The following is an 18,104-nucleotide window of genomic DNA, read 5'->3' on the forward strand; positions in this document are numbered from 1 at the left end:
CAGTTTAGTGCAGCTCATGGGCCAGTTAAACAACCCCTGTGAGCCACTTGTGGCCCATGGGCCTTAAGTTGTCTATTCCTGGAATAGCTCCTCCAAACTTGATTGAAATTCCAATTTCAACCTAACTTGTAGTTAGGTTTTGTTCAGGTCTGGAGCCAAGTGGAAATAGCAGTATGGCAATAGAGACTACCACTGAAAAAATCACCATGCACACGACCAGTGTTAGAAACTGAGATATGAAAGCTAGGAGCTAAATGGCACCTTAAACCTAGGTTATGGGTGCAACAACAGAATGTAGGTGCGCTTTTTCCATAACAAGAATACAAAGCTGAAAATGAATGCACTGCAGCTAAAATATTATGTTCATTTTTCACATGGTCTAGTCCTTCCCCTGCCCACCCCTCTAAAATTCTTAAGAGGGTCTCTTCTCCAGTCTTCAGAGAGTGGCTGGAAGTGGGGAGGCAGTAAAAGGTCCCTCCTTTCCTCAGAAACTGCTCACGCTAATGAAATTCCCTGCCTAGAACCATGGGAGCTTTGAACACCGCACATGACAAAACCACCTAGCCACCCGCAAATTGGATAATGAGCTTCCACACCAGCGATATCATATAACTAGTTATCTATACTTAACAATTTTTCCACAGTAATTGGAAATCCAGATTAAATGTAAAAAATATGGGCCGGCATTCGATGATGATGTCATTTGTACAGTGCAAAAAAGTTGCATGCACAAGCAGCACCTATTTCACAGTAAACTGCTGTTTGGAAGCATTTTCAATACATTGCTAGTGATATGTCAGACAGCTATTGTACTAACTTCCTGCTCTGAATCTGACCAACGTGGAGAACAAACTTAAGTTACAATGCTATTTATAGAAGATTGGCTGTCCTATCTGATGCACGTTTCGAATCATGGATAGAATGCAGTGGTAGCACAGATAATGTGCAATATTACCTTTTGCCACAGGCTGGTTCAGGAATACTTTCATTTTCTGATTAAGTAATTAATGATGGAAATGTGATGTTTAAATAGCCCAATATGCTGCTTGGGCATGGATGTAATTTTGGAATAAGGGAGACAGCTGTGGTTTATGATATTTTCTTTCTTCATTGTCATTCTTCCATCCCTCGTTTTAGACATTTTTTAAATTTGTTATTTCGGTGGAGCTTTTCAATCTTTAACCTTTTCAGCTGTTTAGTTGAACCTTTAATCCCTGCAAATCAGATAGATAGTCTGTTCCTTCAGTACCTTTCTGTTACTGGAAATCTGATGATAGCAAGTGTTTCTCTTAGGAATAAATGTGTGAAATTCAGGGCACAAGCATTCATTTAGTGGTGGATTTCTCTCTTTGCCATTAACGTGGGGGTTGGTGAGAGAAGGAAGGTTTATGAATAAAACACAAAGAAAATGCAATGTTATTGATTTACCAGTTTTGAGCGCCCTTGAGGTTTTACTGTAATGGAGGGAATGCTTGCAGATTCATTGAGTTGAATCTGTAATGAAGCTTCTGTAAGCAACAGAAATAAAAACAATTCAGCCCAAATGGTCAGTATTGCAGTTTTTCCATTTAAAGTTGTTATAATTTCAATGAATAAGTCTTCAGCTTTTTCTGTTGCCTTTTATTTAACTTCCTTTCATCACTCAGCCCTACCTTTCCCCCCTCTTTAATTTGGGTTTTTGGCTTAAGTCCATAGATGGCTACAGGGAGATCTGCATGCAAATTGCAGTTTTCTTCAACATTTCCCCAAATTCCCCTCCATTCTTCCACCCCTTCTGCATTGCAAAAGGCTTTTAAAGCTCCCCTGGGTATAAAATAAACAATTTGCATTGTTGAATAGGGGACTCTAGTTTGGGAAACTGAAACAGAAACCCCCACTGTGATATCCCCTTGGGGTGTCTGCATGTAACTGGGCTCCTTGATTAATATTTTGAATGAGGGGAAGCCAGCTTGATGGTCAACAGAAAAGAAAATGTACTTTGAAAGCGCATACCTAGGAGTAAGCCTCTCTCTAAATATGGTGAGATTTACTTCTGAATATGCATAGGATTGTGCTGTTGATGTGACTAAGAGTCTGGCACTTCTTGCTATTTAACAGAGGTTTTATTAAATCTCTTTGCTTGCTCTAAGCTAGCCTTCACCAGCCTGCTGCCTTCCAGATTGGACTTCAGCTCCCAAAACATTACACTGTAGTTTAAAATATATGGAGGGCACCAGGTTGGAAAAGGATGCATCACACTAGTATAGTGTTCTTCCTGCAGCTTACTGTGTGTATGATTAGAATTTTATTACTAATTAGTCTTATCTATTTTAGGTGGACAAAAATTGTGCCCTTCAATGCCTGAGTTAAATTGAGTTTCAGATTCCTTGGTTTGTCAGCTGCTTGCTGGCATGGTTCTTTAGACTTGTGATTTAATGTGTCCGCTCTGATGTAAGCATCCTCTTGAAGGAAAACCCCTCTTCTTAGGAAGTCACAGGCATGTGAATCTGGTTTGTCAAAGTAAAGGAGGAGGAACAAACGGGGACATGATAGCAAGCAGGCTTTAAATAAGGCAAATGACTCTGTGTGCTAAGCATCCATCAGCGTCCTTTCCGAAGAGGAAGTGACACACAAGCTTTGGCACTCTCCTTACTCAGTTGGCAGGATTTGCCGCAAAGCACAATATCTAGCTGTTGACTTGCCCTTGAGCATAAAGCATTTGCTATGCAGTGCCTGTAGTGAAATGGATTCCCCCCCCCCCCCCGAAAGGTTGCTTTTAAATAACTGGTCAAAAACGTGCTGTTTGATTTCGGGTGTTAGGAGGCAGGATGGTAATATTGAGACTTGTCAATGCTCACAGCTTCCCCCAACTGCCAACAGATGGCTTTGGTTTAACTGCTATAGATTTGTTTAGGAGATAGGAACAGCTTCTTTGGGTCAGACCAGTGAATGGTCCAAATGCTGCAAATTGGATCTGAATGCCAATTTCAACAGCATAATATACTCAAGAGCTCTTCTCTGGCTCTTGGCTGTTTCTATCTTCAGTCCATTAATATTTATAAGTATTTTGATACCCAGAACATTGACTTTATTAGTATGTCATTGAGACTTACTGCATGGGTTTTTATTAAAAGTTTGGGATGTATATATTTACATCTTGTATCCTGTCCACACACAATCCTTCGTGGTAGATTAAGAGAGTCTTGCCCAAGATTGGTTGGCATCCTTCTGTCTCAGGACACAGTGGAAGAGTGTACCTTTGGGGTGAAGTCAAACTGTTGTAGAGTTACAGCACCTTCTGCTGTGGCTGTAGAGACTAAATACGGGAGAGGCATGTTTCATTGCAGCTGGGGCAGATGGAGGCATTCAGTTGTGCTGCTTCAGGTGTACTATGACATTTTTTTCTGCACTGCAACAGTCATTCCTCTTCTGATCACTGTTATGGATATACAACCTGACAGTCTGTCTCCAGGCACTATGGTCATCTGCAAGGGATTCCCACGTGGTGGGGTTAATGCTGCTAGCCTTTATGTCACGTTCGCAGACATCTTTGTAACACAAGAGTTGGTCTGCCAATGGACCTGGGGCCTGACGTCAGCTCCCTGTAGAACATGTCCTTGGGAATCCTTCCGTCTTCCCTTCTGTGTACATGACCAAGCCAGCGTAGACGTCGCTGAGACAGGAGAGTGAACATCCTGGGAATGTGGACTTGGGAGAGCACATCTTTGAGACTCTTGTCTTGCCATGTGGTGCCCCAAATCTTCCTGATGCAGCGCATGTGGAAGGTATTGAGGCATCACTCCTGGCCGGGTATAAGTTGCCCACGTGTCTCTACCATAAAGCAGTGTGCCCAACACGCACATCTGGTAGACCTTCATCTTGGTACAGTGGTATCTCGGGTTACATACGCTTCAGGTTGCAGACTCCACCAACCCAGAAATAGTACCTCGGGTTAAGAACTTTGTTTCAGGATGAGAACAGAAAACGTACTCCAGCGGCACAGCAGCAGTAGGAGGCCCCATTAGCTAAAGTGGTACCTCAGGTTAAGAATAGTTTCAGGTTAAGAATGGACCTCGAGAACGATTTAAGTTCTTAACCCGAGGTATCACTGTATTGGTTGTTAGTATCACATTCTCCCATAACTTTTTGGAGAGGTGAGCCATTACTGTAGCTGCGTGTTGTGCAAATGGAAGATCTTGTGCACAGCTTCCGCTGATAGGATTGGTTAGGTGAACCTTGCCCACGTAGTACAGTCGTACCTTGGTTCTCAAACGGAATCCATTTGGGAAGTCTGTTCGACTTTCGAAAGCCAAGGCACAGCTTCCGATCGGCTGCAGGAGCTTCCTTCACTCAATCGGAAGCCGCATCGGATGTTCAACTTCCAAAAAACGTTCACAAACTGGAACACTTACTTCTGGGTTTGCAGCATTCGGGAGCCAAAAGGTTCAAGTCACAAGGCGTTTGATAACCAAGGTTCTGTACAAGCTGTTAGAAAATATTCATTTTGCCTTAAATAGTTCATTATGTCATTTAAAATGTACATTCTGTTACCATAACCTTGGTTTTCAAAATGGGACAATTTTTTTTTACAATTAAATAAATAGTAACAGGAAACATTTATAACAGAATTAGTCATTCAGGGGCTACAAGTTTAAAGAAAATACTCAGGCAGGGGGTCATAGAATTAGGATTTAAACAATATTTTAAATTGCAGGAGTCATATGACAAATAGTTTGCTCTTTTCCTAGCTCTTTCTGCTGCCAAAACTATTAGAGGGAATTCCTATAGATATCTGCTGTCTCTTGTTATCAGTTCATTTAGTTCTGTTTACTTCCAAGAGGACAGAACAGTTTATCTTGCTCCCTTCAAATTAACTGCATGCATAGAATAGAATAATATATGTTTCCTTATAAGAAGACAGAAACAGCACTGAGAACTGGTTTGGTCTGAAAGATTGCAGTTTTCTTAGCAATCCTAAAGTACTGGTTTTGTTATACCGCAGGCAGGAAACAGTTGGGTTGTAGTTTAGACCCAGCCCAAATCAGTAGCTTCCTCTTAAGACTGTGACTTTGTTGTTTCTATTTCCAGAGTTCCAGAGTTATTTATCTATAACTTTCTAGGGAACTGTGCCTATATTTTTTAAAAGGCTAATTTAGTTGTAATTTGTTGTGGTTTATAGAACAGTTTCTAAAGCAGGGTTGCTAAGCAGTTTGCGTGTTTCTGGCTTGGTTTGAGGGACCTTGAGGGCGGATGCTGCCAGCAGCATCTTTTGGGCCCATTGCACAAAAACTATACAGCCCACTCCCTTGGTGACTTTTGGCAATTCTGAGCTATGAACTGGCCCTGGGGAACAGTATCTGGTCAAGTGAAAAGGGTGTTGTTTACCATGAAAAACTGTCTGGCCTTCCTTTCAGCGACTGTTGAAAAGTGAATTGAGGGATTTCTACATCAGTATTATTAGGGGGAAATGAGTCCGTGATGACCATTAATAAAGTAAATTCTTAGTTATTTGATTTATATAATCTGTTGGGAATCTGAGGCGAGATACCCACATAGCTGAAGTTGCCCTCAACTCCAGTCACCATGCAGAAGCAAAGTCTGAAATATTTTACTGCTGTGGAAGATTAGGCTTCAGTAATAAAGTTCTGGAAGTGAGAGCTGGACCATAAAGAAGGCAGACCATAAAGAAGGCCGAAGAATTGATGCTTTTGAATTATGGTGCTGGAGGAGACTCTTGAGAGTCCCATGGACTGCAAGAACAAACCGATCCATTCTTAAGGAAATCAGCCCTGAGTGCTCACTGGAAGGACAGATCGTGAAGCTGAGGCTCCAAGACTTTGGCCACCTCATGAGAAGAGAAGACTCCCTGGAAAAGACCCTGATGTTGGGAAAGATGGAGGGCACAAGGAGAAGGGGACGACAGAGGACGAGATGGTTGGATAGTGTCTTCAAAGCTACAAACATGAGTCTGACCAAACTGCGGGAGGCAGTGGAAGACAGGAGTGCCTGGCGTGCTCTGGTCCATGGGGTCACAAAGAGTCGGACACGACTAAATGACTAAACAACAACAACAAAATACAGTTCTGGAAAATGATCTATACATATAAGCTTGTAGGCTTTGCAGATATTGATTCAGATAGATACAAGTAGAAAGTAGCGCTGTTGCTCCAGCTTCCAGATGTAACGCAGACTCCAACTCATGGACAGACTCACTGATTGTGCCTTAAGCATTTATATAGAAGGCACAGGACCTTTGCAGCTGGCTTGACTGACCTTGCACCTCTCATACACGGGGTAATTTGTGCCCATGAATGAAATCAACCCTTTCCTCTGTGTCCAGTTCCTCCAACATAATCTTCTCTATACTCACTACTGGTTACAATAGTATAGAAATAAAATTGCCACATAAAAATATTAGAAAAGCGATGTTGGGAAATTGTGTTCATTATCTTAAAAATGTTCTAATCTGACTTCCAAATGCTTGTTCAACAAAAGTTTCAAATTGTCCTCTGGAAGATTGTTGGGCATTGGTAGAGGACAAGAAAGGAAGAATTCAAAAGCTGTGGAACAAGCATCAAATAGGTTTGTTGCAAAGGCATGGATGACAGTGGCTGCATCAGACCTGTTAGAGGATTCCTCAACCTTGTGTCACTGTGCAGAAAGCTTTTGTGGCAGTCATCCAGGAGCACTCAAGGTCTCTTGAGTCTGAGCCACTGAAGGGAAGGGGGCTGAGCCACATTGACGTTCCATTCCCAGGTCCCAGGGCCTCTTGATGATGACTGCAGGCAGAAGTTACTCTGATGAAAGGGTTAGCGGGGGGTGGGGGTGGGGAGCTTTGGGTAACCTCCCAGTCAAATCTCATATAATAACTTTTAATGCCTCCAGAAATGGCAGCATGTGATTTTCAGGGCAACTATTCTTCAAGTTTGTCTGAATGTATCCACATTCATTCTAAAATACGTATAAATACAATGGTACAGTACCTCAGTTCTCAAACGAAGTCTGTTCCGGAAGTCTGTTCGGCTTCCGAAACGTTCGAAAACCCGAGGCGCAGCTTCCCATTGGTTGCAAGAGCTTCTTGCAGTCAGCGGAAGCCACGTCGCATGTTCGGGTTCTGAAAAATGTTCGAAAACAGAAGTATTTACTTCCAGATTTTCCGCATTCAGAACCGAAATGTACATTGACAGAGGCGTTCGGGAACTGAGGTTCCACTGTACCTATCTGTATTTCTCTGCCTCTGACAGAGGATCATACGGGGCTGGGGAAGAAGGCTGAAAGGTAGCGCAGTTAAGACTATGCAAGAACATTAGCATATAGTTCTCCGTTTTTAAATATGCTCTTCACCAAATGAGGGGGGAAATTCTGTGCATATTTCTATTGCAATAGTTTAAGATGCTGCTTAATTGAAATACTTTATTGTCACTTGTACAACTTGTATACAGTGAGATTACACAAATTAATTAATTAACCAAATTAATGCCGAGTGACTACAAACAACATTCTCTTCCAAAATAGAAGATGAAAAATGTAGTGGGGTGTGGAACTAGTGACTTTCCACATATTGTTGGGCTCTCAGCTCTCGTCAGTTTCAGCCAGCATGGCCAATAGTCAGGATATTGGGAGCTGGGAGTCCCAGCATCAACTGGAGCAGGGCAGTCCAACTTCTCAGACCAAGTGGGCTGCAAGAGTACTTTGACACAGAACCTGCATGCCACACACTGAATTAAATTTTCATATCATAAATTTAAGTGTTCACAATATAGGTAATAATTATATTTAATTAAATATATTTATATTAAGTGCACAATTAATAGATTTAATATCCTAAAATAGCATGTCATACAAAGTAATGTCTGTTCCATGCTATCCCGAACCCCAGGCTACTACAGCTGGACAGAATCCTCCTACACTGCTTGCATTTTATTTCATTTTCTCTTTCCTTCCCTTCTGTACTGTGGTAGGGGAAAGAGAGCATGCCCTCCTCTGTTATCTATTAGTGGCAGATGGAAGGGGCTGATCAGAGTGGTCTTTACAGAACAACCCACCCACCCCCACTCTGGGGTAAAGGGCTGAGAGGGCAGCTGTGCCATCATAATGTGTGTGCATAGACAGGACAGACTGCACCCACAGTAGCTCTACACCTCCTCGAGTGGAGAAGGAACCAAGCAGTGGTTCAAGAGGAGCTTAAGGCAAGCCCAAACCATCTCAAGGCTCAGCCCTGGAACAGCTTCTTTCCAGTGGCATATGAAAGTGGGCTGCTCAGGCACACTGCGAACTCCTTTCCCTTACCACCTGATAAATAACCCCACACAGAGGGGTGGAGGCTGTCAAGTCACAGGGTGGGGCTTCCAGGGAGTCTTGTGGCTCTGAAGCCTTTGAGAGAATACATGAGAACTCTGGACTGGCAAGCGAGTCCCATCCACAGAGAAGGAGCTCACACACTGCATTCTGTTGGCTCCTTGTCTTTGCTGAGAAGTGCATTCAGCAGGCGCACCAAATCACTGAAGAGAGAGACCCACCTTGCTTTTCCCTCCCTCATGTGGAAAATCCCTCCATGTTTTTTTGTTCCTTCCCTTCTCTCCAAGTTGGTCTGCCAATGCCGGAGACCTGGTTTCTGCTGCATCAGACACCGTAGCTGCCACTGAGGCAGGCAACCAAGGCTTTGACTGAAATAGGCAGTGTGTGAACCGCCACAAGGTAGTCTGTGGGTGCCGTTGGCAGCAAAGCAGCAGCGGGGGCTGAGGAGAAGAGCAACCTCCAGGACACATGCTTCAGTATGAGAAACACAGATATATAAACTAATCACCAAATGGCACCTTAAGCCTAGATTACAGTTGCCACAACAGACTGTCTAGTTGCCATTCTCCTCCCTGCTGAGAGGGTTGTTGTTCATTTCAATTCTATACTGCTTTATATTTTAAAGAAGAATCTCAACACAGTTTACAACACATTAAAGCATCAAATAAAACGATCTAGAATAAAACTGGCAAGAAATCTCCACAGATCGGCCAGCACGCTGTCGTGCACCAGCATCTTGGTACTGGGGCATGTGGGGGCATGCATGGCAGCAGAAAACGCAGCTGCACACCGACCAAATGGTGGAGATGTCAGTCGCCAGTCTTGGGAACAAGACCGTAATTGGACATGCTCCTAGAGCCCAGGGAATTCAGAACACTGGCAGGCTTTATTACTGCACTGGTTGCAAAATTTGCCTTGGCTGCAAGTAAGTTGAGAGCTAGGCACCAAGACAAGTATCATAAGGGGGAGTGTGAGTAGTGGAGTGCTTAACTTATACAGGCTTTCTCCAACAACTTCTGCTGCTGTATATTCTAATTATTGACATTGATGTCAAGGGCCACCAAAAAAGGCCTCGAAAGTCTCATGTGGCTCATAGGCCATGTGTTGGACCACCCTGATCTTGCGATTGTGTGTCTACCCTGCTAAATTTCGTATTCTCCAATCTACCCATTTTCAGGACCAAAGTACAAGCATTCTGAACTCTTAAAAAAATCCAAAGTTAATTCTTATCTCGTGTGTCTCCTATTTATGACTCTTCCATTTGCTGTGCTGATAACATTTTCTCTTAAGGAATGTGTGTCTCCTTCAAGTATCCCTACTTGGAACATTTTCTCCTAACTTCATTTGAGTCAGCATGACTACTTGTGATCAAGCTATGAGCTTTGGAGAGAGTAGAATGAAATGTAAATCAGCAATGTTTTGTTGGATGGGTGGCTGGATATCATAGAATGGAATGACTGGGGCTGCTACTTGCATTCCTAAAGACATAGTTAGCATCTGTTATTATGGTCTGGAAATGCACCCATACTGCTTTGTGTGTCAAATGCCTCTTATAATAAAAACCCGGCGAACAAAAACTAGGCATTCTAATGCAATAAATTATGTTTGGTGTGTCTTAGAGTATTCAGCCTTGTAAGGTATGTCAGTATTAGCCTCATATTGCAAATGGAAGGATGAGAGGTTTGTTTATGGCCATCTAATGAACTCATTCCAAAGGCAAGATTAGAACTATAGACTTCCTGGTTCATGAACCAGCCTCTGCCACTATGCAACAGTTGAAGTTGGTTCTGCGCTCTTCAATGCCTTGAAATAAGGCATTCAGATGCCTCATTTAGCCATCCAGTTGAGACTTTCCGGTTCCCTTTTCCCATTGAAAATTTGCAGTGTTCTGGCTTAAAGAAAAGTCTATAAAGATCGCTTGTGCTTTTAAATGGAAGCATGGCATTAATGGTTTTTAAGTAGCAGAACTTAAAGGGACCTTATGAGTGTTGGAGACTGTTGTTTTCTTTTGGGTTGAAATTCGGTTACCCATGGGTACAGAAATGGGGGCATTCTGTATTGCAGTTGGGTATTGGAAAAGCTAATGCATGAAAACTCCTAGATATGGAAGTCTACACTATATTGAGCTGGAACTGGGGGAAACAAACCATGAAGCTTGGCTTGGAATTACATGTGAACCAACATTCATGGTTTGTTTATCTCCATGCAAGCTGATTAGTAGAAGCCAAGGCATAGTACAGTACTTGTTTCCATTTGGGACAAACTAGGAATGTTGGCCTAGGTCAAGTCTTGTGGTTTGTTTCTCCCAGTACTGGACAAGACAGAGTGAAGTGTAGTATACATTTGAGAAGTATGCACCAGCATTCAGCTCACTTACAGTAAGCAATGGTTTCCTTTCTACTGTGGCTTACTGTAAGATACGTTTCAGCCCAATGTCTGTTACGTCTGTACGTGGGCCATTGTATACCAATAGTCTTGGAAACAATTATCATAGTGAATGGTGAATTTAGAAGTTTGTATTTGTTTTAGATCAAACTGCTCTTGAGGACGGCAATCTGGAATCTGCCACATACATCTAAACCTGAAGCAGCAGAAGTGCTGGTGATGCAGAAAGCTTATTTCAGTGCCAAGACCATTCCTCCACCCTCAGTGTTTTTCAGAGAAGCAGAAGTTTGGCCCACAGTTCATCATAGTCATTTGACAGAATTCTCTGAGAGCAGCCAAGCCTCGTTGCAAGCTGCATGCTTTTCTATATTTGGTTTTGTTTAATTTGATGGTAGAGTATCCTGGCTGCCACTCCTGATATTCAGCTGTATTGCACCAACATAACTTGCTTCTCCTTCTCTTTAAAGAATTTGTTGTTTTTATGATGTCAGTGCTTTGATGTCTTTAGAACCAACTGTGCCTTCCCTTTTCCTCTCTGCCCAAGTTAAGCTTTTCAGAAATATCATGTGTTTCTCAATAATTCTGAAAATGTTTTCTTGTTAGGAAGTAGAATCTTAAGTGCTTTATATTTCTTATGACCCCTAATTTAGCTGCCGTGGTGGTGCAACGCCTTCACTGTGTCCCTTTAAACAGTTTCTTGTTCTGTGTGTTGATAAGCCCTTCCTCTCTTATCATAGAGCACTTCTTACTTGTAAGTTTGCAGAGGATTCTGATGTTCCTAAGCCAGAGGTTTCCAACCTTTTTGACTCCATGGCTCTACGTTTTTTTCTGCGGCATTCCTGTGGGGCTCAGGAGCCCAGTTAGGTCACCCCTTGCTTGCAGAGCTGGCAGCCTCTCACCCTTTTTTGAATACCCTCTATTGTAGGGTGCCCCTTCAGCCTCCTCTCCTCTCCCCACTCCTTGGGAGTCCTCTGGGCAGCGGCAGCTGCTCCCTCCAGGCCTCTGATCTGCCCCACCCCAAACTCACACTGGCCCGCACGGCCCTGGGAAGCACCCCCTGGTCAGACCCAGAGGCACCATTCGCCTGCGGAACCTGTAGCCAGGGCTGCTGCAACAAATAGGTATGCAAGCCTTTGGGAGGCAGAGACGTGAGAGGGCATCAGAGGAGGGAGGGAAGGAAAGAGGGACAGAGGCCAGGGTTGCCTGCGGCACCCCAACCATCCTTCAAGGCACCCCAGGGTGCCACAGCACACAGATTGAAAACCACTCTCCTAAGCCATTAAATAGCTCTGAGCCAGGATTGCGCGCGCTTGGTTAAAACTCGTTGAAAAGTAATTCAAAATCTGCATTGGGCAAAGAAAGGTTCTGTGGGTTGTAGGGGCGGTTTTCATCCTTTGCCATAATTCCAGTTTTGTTAACTAAGGCAGAAGCAAGAAGCCTTGGAAGGCAACAACCACTAGAAATCCTGTTTGGCCAGCTTTCATCAAATGCTCCTACACATTTTCAAGCAGCCATCATGAATAGAAACTATTTATCCTAATGAAAGCTGAGCTTTTCAGGACGTTGGATTATGTTCCCAACGTGGAATTGTGCTATACACCCAGCGCTGCCCTTAGAATGCTACCATTACTAGCCAGTTCCCTGGTAGTTCCCTCACATAGCTCAGCTGTGCTCTGTAGTGCCCTTAGGAAACTGTCATCCGCCAACAATGGTTCTTAAATAAGAGATCAAATGTTAGACCCCTTAAATAAGGAGGACAGATCCTATTGGCAGGCTGTGAGCAGTTGCGTAAAATGAATTTACATCGTCACACATCTATATTTAGTTTTGTGATTGGGTTGTTCGGATCAATGGCTAGGAGTCAACTAATGAGTCTTATTAGTGGAAGCACATGCAGGTACATCAACCAATGGCGGTTCCCGCCCGATCTTGTCATCACTGCTCACTGAAAGGGAGAGGGAAGAGAATCTGGAGAAACCCTAGAACAGCAGTGTTTGTGGGGAGTGGGGTGTTCATTTTTTCTGGCAAACAGAAAAGCTTGCGTTGATGGAACAATTATATCACTACACTAAATTCCACCCAACCTGTTTTTAATCTGGCAGAGTAGATTATTGTACGAATTTGGGTTGGCAACGTGCTATTGATATCCCACCTCTGTTCCATCATGGAACTCAAAGTGGTGTATTTGGGGTTGTAGCCAGGCTCTGGCCAAACCCAGACTAGCTTAGATTCACACCACCACAGTTTGGAAATAAGTTATGCAACTTTCTATGTTAAAATGTGCAGAATTACTTTGGAACAAGTTACCTTTATTCTGTAATAAATGAATCTTGAAACATGAACCTGATAAGGCCGATAAAGGCTTTGATGTGCCAACTTCACTTCCTTTTGAACGTCTCTTTTGCAAAGACTCACCTTTTTCACAGCCAATTATCTAACATAAGCTATTCTTCCAAGGTGGAAAAATGCATTGGCAAGCACCACCTTACCTTTGTATATAAATAGACCTGCACAAATATATTCAGAATATTTATTGCATTCTAATAAGTACTTCTGGAGGGGAGCAGGGGGATGAAGTTTTGCTTCATATAATTGTTTTCTGGGCTGAAGGAAACTGAATTCTTGTGTCTGGACCCGATATACTGGTTTTCTTCTCTGGGTCTTGTGTACATGACCAAATAGTATTATCATTGCATGAACTGAAACTATTACCTCTTTTGCCCTTATCTGCTGCTTAGCCACCTTAAGAGTAAATGTTCAGTAACACAGCTTCCAAATAGTATATTAACATTTATATAACTTCAAGCTGTTTCAAGAATAACTGTCCTAAAAAATAAAAATCAGTACCATTTAATTATCACTCTGTAGAAGTAACAGCTTATGACTCTGTAGCCAAAGAAATATTTCAGTAACCTGTATGGACTGAATTCACTTGATTTTTCTGTTTGTTTCCTAATCTTTTTATCTTTGGTGTCCTAGACGTCAAGAAAGATTGGTCCGACCACGCCCTGTGGTGGGAAAAGAAGAGAACATGGCTCCTTAAAACTCACTGGACCTTGGATAAGTATGGAATACAGGCAGACGCCAAACTACAGTTTACTCCTCAGCACAAACTCCTCCGACTTCAGCTCCCCAACATGAAGTACGTGAAGGTGAAAGTGAACTTTTCTGATCGAGTCTTCAAAGCTGTGTCTGACATCTGCAAGACCTTCAGTGAGTATCTGCTGGTTATGGAGCCAAATGTTGCCTCTTCATGTGTCAAGCAGCTTGCGGCAGTCGTTCTTGATACCTGTTCCGTAATGCGATAGTTATCTGAAGCATCAGCTTTCTAGCAAATGCAGATTAGCCTGCTTCCTCTGGATTGAGTCTTCAACTTCCTAAGGGTTTATTATTGCGCATGGCCCTTGTGAAAATAGGAAAGAAAAGCTTTTGGGTGGTGGAACTAGTAAAATACCAGTCAGACAGTGGGAATCTGTCAGTTATGCACAAATATATTTACTACTTGAGGAATTTATACCACACAGATTAATAAAATTCCCATAGCAGCATACAAAGCATAGAAAAACAATACATTTAAAACATACAAACCATTCAGAAATATAGCAAAGAAAAGAAATAAAATCATTGGGAGCAGCACAAAAACAACAAATCCAGCCAAGTTCAGATATATATATATATATTTAAAACTCCTTGCCTTTAACCAGGTAGGCCCCAGGTGAGGCTCCCTTGAGAGAGCATTCCACAGAGCAATTCCACTAAGAAGGGCTTCTCCCAGGGTAGCCCCCTGGCAAACATATGAACATGGAACAGGAACCCTTGAGGGCAGGTACATGTGGAGACACGTGGTGCATCAGGATCCTACAAAGATCTGAGATAGTGGAGCGGACTGATGTCATGGGCACTGCTGGTTCAAAGACACTAAAGAAGGGGGAAAGCAGTGTTATTTCCCCTATGCAGCTTGTAGAATGAAGGAACATTGTGGCAGGCGAACAGTTCCATGCTCTCCAGACATTCCTCTTCCTCTTGGCTTCCTTATGGTACAGCCCCAGACACTTGGAGATTGTTATACAATTTAAAATAGAGTTTATTGGGGGTTTGTGTCCTTGAAATTGTGGTTTAATATGCGGATTTTTCACTGGCTTGGTAAAGGAATGTTCATCCTGTCAGCATCCCATTGAAATCTGGCAAACACGTCTGGTTTCTTGTTTTGTTTAAATGGTTTTGATATACTTGTGGATGATATCTCCCATCGGCTGGAGCTCAGTTGGCGCCTTAGTTTCCAAGGAGTTGGAGGAGCTTAAATGGAATGGCAGAGGCTTGAGGAAAACTCCTGCATAGAGGCTAAATCAGCCTCCACAAGGAACAGGGCCTTCTCGGTGGCCATTCCTAGACCTTTCTCACAAGAGAGTTGCGTTAGGCTTTGTCCAGAAAGATTGCAGCGATGGGGTGGAAGATCATTCTTTTTTAGAAAGGTGTCTTATAAAAAATATTCCATGATTTGGAGTATAAAAGTTGCTGTAAGTTCTTTGAAAGACATAAAACATGCTAATAGTTTTATGTTAATAGATGATAATAGTACATTCCAGAATGGACTTGCCTTCATTGGAGGTTGTTAAACAGAGGTTGGATGGCCAGCTGTCAGGGATTATTCAGCGGTGATTCCTGCACTGCAGGGGGTTGGATTAGATGACCCATTGGCGATCCCTTCCAGTGCCACCATTCTAGGATTCTCTGTAAGTTGGAACGGTGTTGTATTAGGCACATAATTATGTGTATGAGGCATTAGGAGAGTTGTACATGTTGTACTCCTTCTGGGGTAGTTTGTAGAGTGACTGTGGCAACCCAGGCAGATGGACAGGGCTGGTTAGAACATGATGGCGATAATGCCAAAATTGCAGTTTCGATCGTTGTATGAAACAGCTGCATAGTCCTGCATTGCAGGGGTTGGACTAGATGATCCTTAGGGTCCCTTCCAGTTCTATGGTTCTATGGTGATGAAGATTTGTCCACCTTTGGTCCCCACTCTCTCTCACCTGTGGCTCCAAGAAGCTGTCAGTGGGCTGTCACTAGGAAACTGCTGGCCACCTAAACCAGGTGAGGGTAGCCGATGGGTCTCAAATCCTCAGTGAGTTGGGGACTTCTGCTGCATGCGAAGACAGGCTCTAGTGGATGAGACCAATAGTGGGATCAGTGGTCAAGAAGGTGGCTTCTGTACATGCTGTAGAGGGAAGTGGAGGGTACATGGGGCTTATCAGCCTGAGAAGGTAGCCCATCGAGGAGAAGGTCAACTCTGATCCTAAACCTACAGTGGCTTGCTGTTATCTTCAGAAGAAGAAAAAAGCTAAGGTAGATAATCCCGAGTTGAGCCCGTAAGCCAAGTTGGTGCCAAACATATTGCTCTGCTTTGCTTTGGACCACATCATCAAGGCTGAGCGTGGGGTCTTGATGTCTGGGCAGCGCAGGACATCCATACACACTTTGGTGCTGTTAACACAGTGGTTTGACTTCACCTCCAGAGGTGCACTCCATTGTCTCAGTACAGACGGTTGCCAACAACAATTATATAAATCGAAAGTGAATCGATAGGGCACCTTTCCCTAAACTAATAGTAGTCATTGTGGTTTGAGCCAGTGTGGTGTAGTGGTTAAGAGCGGTGGACTCGTAATCTGGTGAACCGGGTTTGCTTCCCCGCTCCTCCACATGCAGCTGCTGGGTGACCTTGGGCCAGTCACACTTCTTTGAAGTCTCTCAGCCCCACTCACCTCACAGAGTGTTTGTTGTGGGGGAGGAAGGGAAAGGAGAATGTTAGCCGCTTTGAGACTCCTGAAGGGGAGTGAAAGGCGGGATATCAAATCCAAACTCCTCTTCTTCTTCTTCCCGCCATGCTGGCTGGGGCTGTTGGAAGTCCAACAACATCTGGAGGACACTGTGTTAACTCCCACTGTTTTAGTTTGAACCCTGCCCAATTTGAACTATAAAATTGTGGTTTTCTTGAGTCAAAATGAGAGTACCCCTAAACTTTTTTTTTTTATAGAAAAAAAGCACTGCCTGTATCCTTTGCATTTTAGACTGAAAAAAATCCCCTTATTTGAAGGTACTGGAAGATTGGGAGCTGGTCATAAGATGTACTGACACTAAAGGCAGATTATGAGGATGCTGTGTTTATAAGAAAAATGGCTATCAAAAGGCCATTCTTTTCCCATAGATCAAAGCTGCCCAACTTGTTGTCCAAGTTCAAATCTTTTTGACTCAGAGTTCAAGCTAAAGCTGCCGTAGCTCTTTAATGTTGCTTGCCCTTTGTTCTTTTTTGTTGTGCTGGTTTTGGTGATATCTTTGTTGATTTGATTTGTCTCTTTTATTGGATGGTGTGTGTGTGTGTGTGTGTGTTTAAATTATTATGAATATTGGTGAATATAAATATTACAAGTTTAATTTAAAAGATTTATACCCTGCCTTTAACTGGAATGATAAGGCAGTTTACACCAGATGTTAATAATACAATATGAAATCTGATTCATAACACACATGTGCATGCACACATAAGAAAACCGCATAAGAAGAGGCTCACTGGATCAGACCAAAGGTCCAGCTAGTTGAGGCCAGTTTGTGTTCTTAACACTGTGCTAAATATGTGGGTGTTTAGGTCGGTCACACACTTCCTCAGCTACAATTTATTCTAAAAGATCCTGCCCTTCATCCAGGTTTTGCTTTTTAATAAGCTATTGGGAGTGCCTTAGTACCAAACTAGATGTGAATTAGACAGCATGCAAGGGTGAGCTTTTAATCAGGATTGCAGTATGTGAGATTGAGAGTGGAATCCTTCCTTCCCCAGTTGCAATCTCATTGAAAATCTCCGGTCCGCCCCACCAGGAAAAGAGCTCCCATTGATACCAGTGAAAATCTCACAGCCCTCCCTGCTTTTAAATTAACAACAACAACAATGCCTATAAATACTTTCTAATTATGTGTTTCACATCCTTGCATCTAGTTTGGCCCTCTGTCTTGCTACAGAAGCTGTGCTGATCAATTTAAAGTTACATACTGTTGAATTCTTCTTTTACTATGTCAAATTTCTACTTTGGGTTACTTGTCAAAAGCAAAACACCATTTGTGCCTCATGTCTAATAACCTTTACTAACACGCCCATCCATGCTGAGTCCTAGGATCTCTGTTGAACCATAAAGTGGGAGCATCCTTAATCAAACAAACTTCTGTTTATATGTTGAGAGAGAGAATCCTTACCTGCAGGGAAAAGAAGGGCATGGGGAAGAGAGATGAATACAAGCGGGCAACCTGTGGCCCACATGCAGCCCTGAGGCTTTATTTGTAGCCCATGAAAATTGGCTGTTAGAATTTGCTCCCCCTCTACTTTATTAGTAAGATAAGAATTGAAGATAAGAGTTTGAATATGTGAAGGGAAAGATTTCTGAGTGCCCAACCCT

At 42.9% G+C, this 18,104-nt stretch overlaps 1 protein-coding gene across 4 annotated transcripts in view; it reads left to right on the forward strand.

Annotated features, from left to right (window-relative positions):
* The window catches only part of FERMT2 (FERM domain containing kindlin 2), an 86,466-nt gene that overhangs the window by 6,565 nt on the left and 61,797 nt on the right, over positions 1-18,104 (forward strand). For all 4 annotated transcript variants that reach the window (XM_081911442.1, XM_081911443.1, XM_081911444.1 and 1 more), the window contains exon 3: positions 13,642-13,875. In XM_081911442.1, the coding sequence (XP_081767568.1) occupies positions 13,642-13,875 (234 nt within the window). The remainder of the gene's footprint in view (positions 1-13,641; positions 13,876-18,104) is intronic.

Source organism: Podarcis melisellensis (genome assembly GCF_964234715.1).
Source record: "Podarcis melisellensis genome assembly, chromosome: 1".
Classification (NCBI taxonomy): domain Eukaryota; kingdom Metazoa; phylum Chordata; class Lepidosauria; order Squamata; family Lacertidae; genus Podarcis; species Podarcis melisellensis.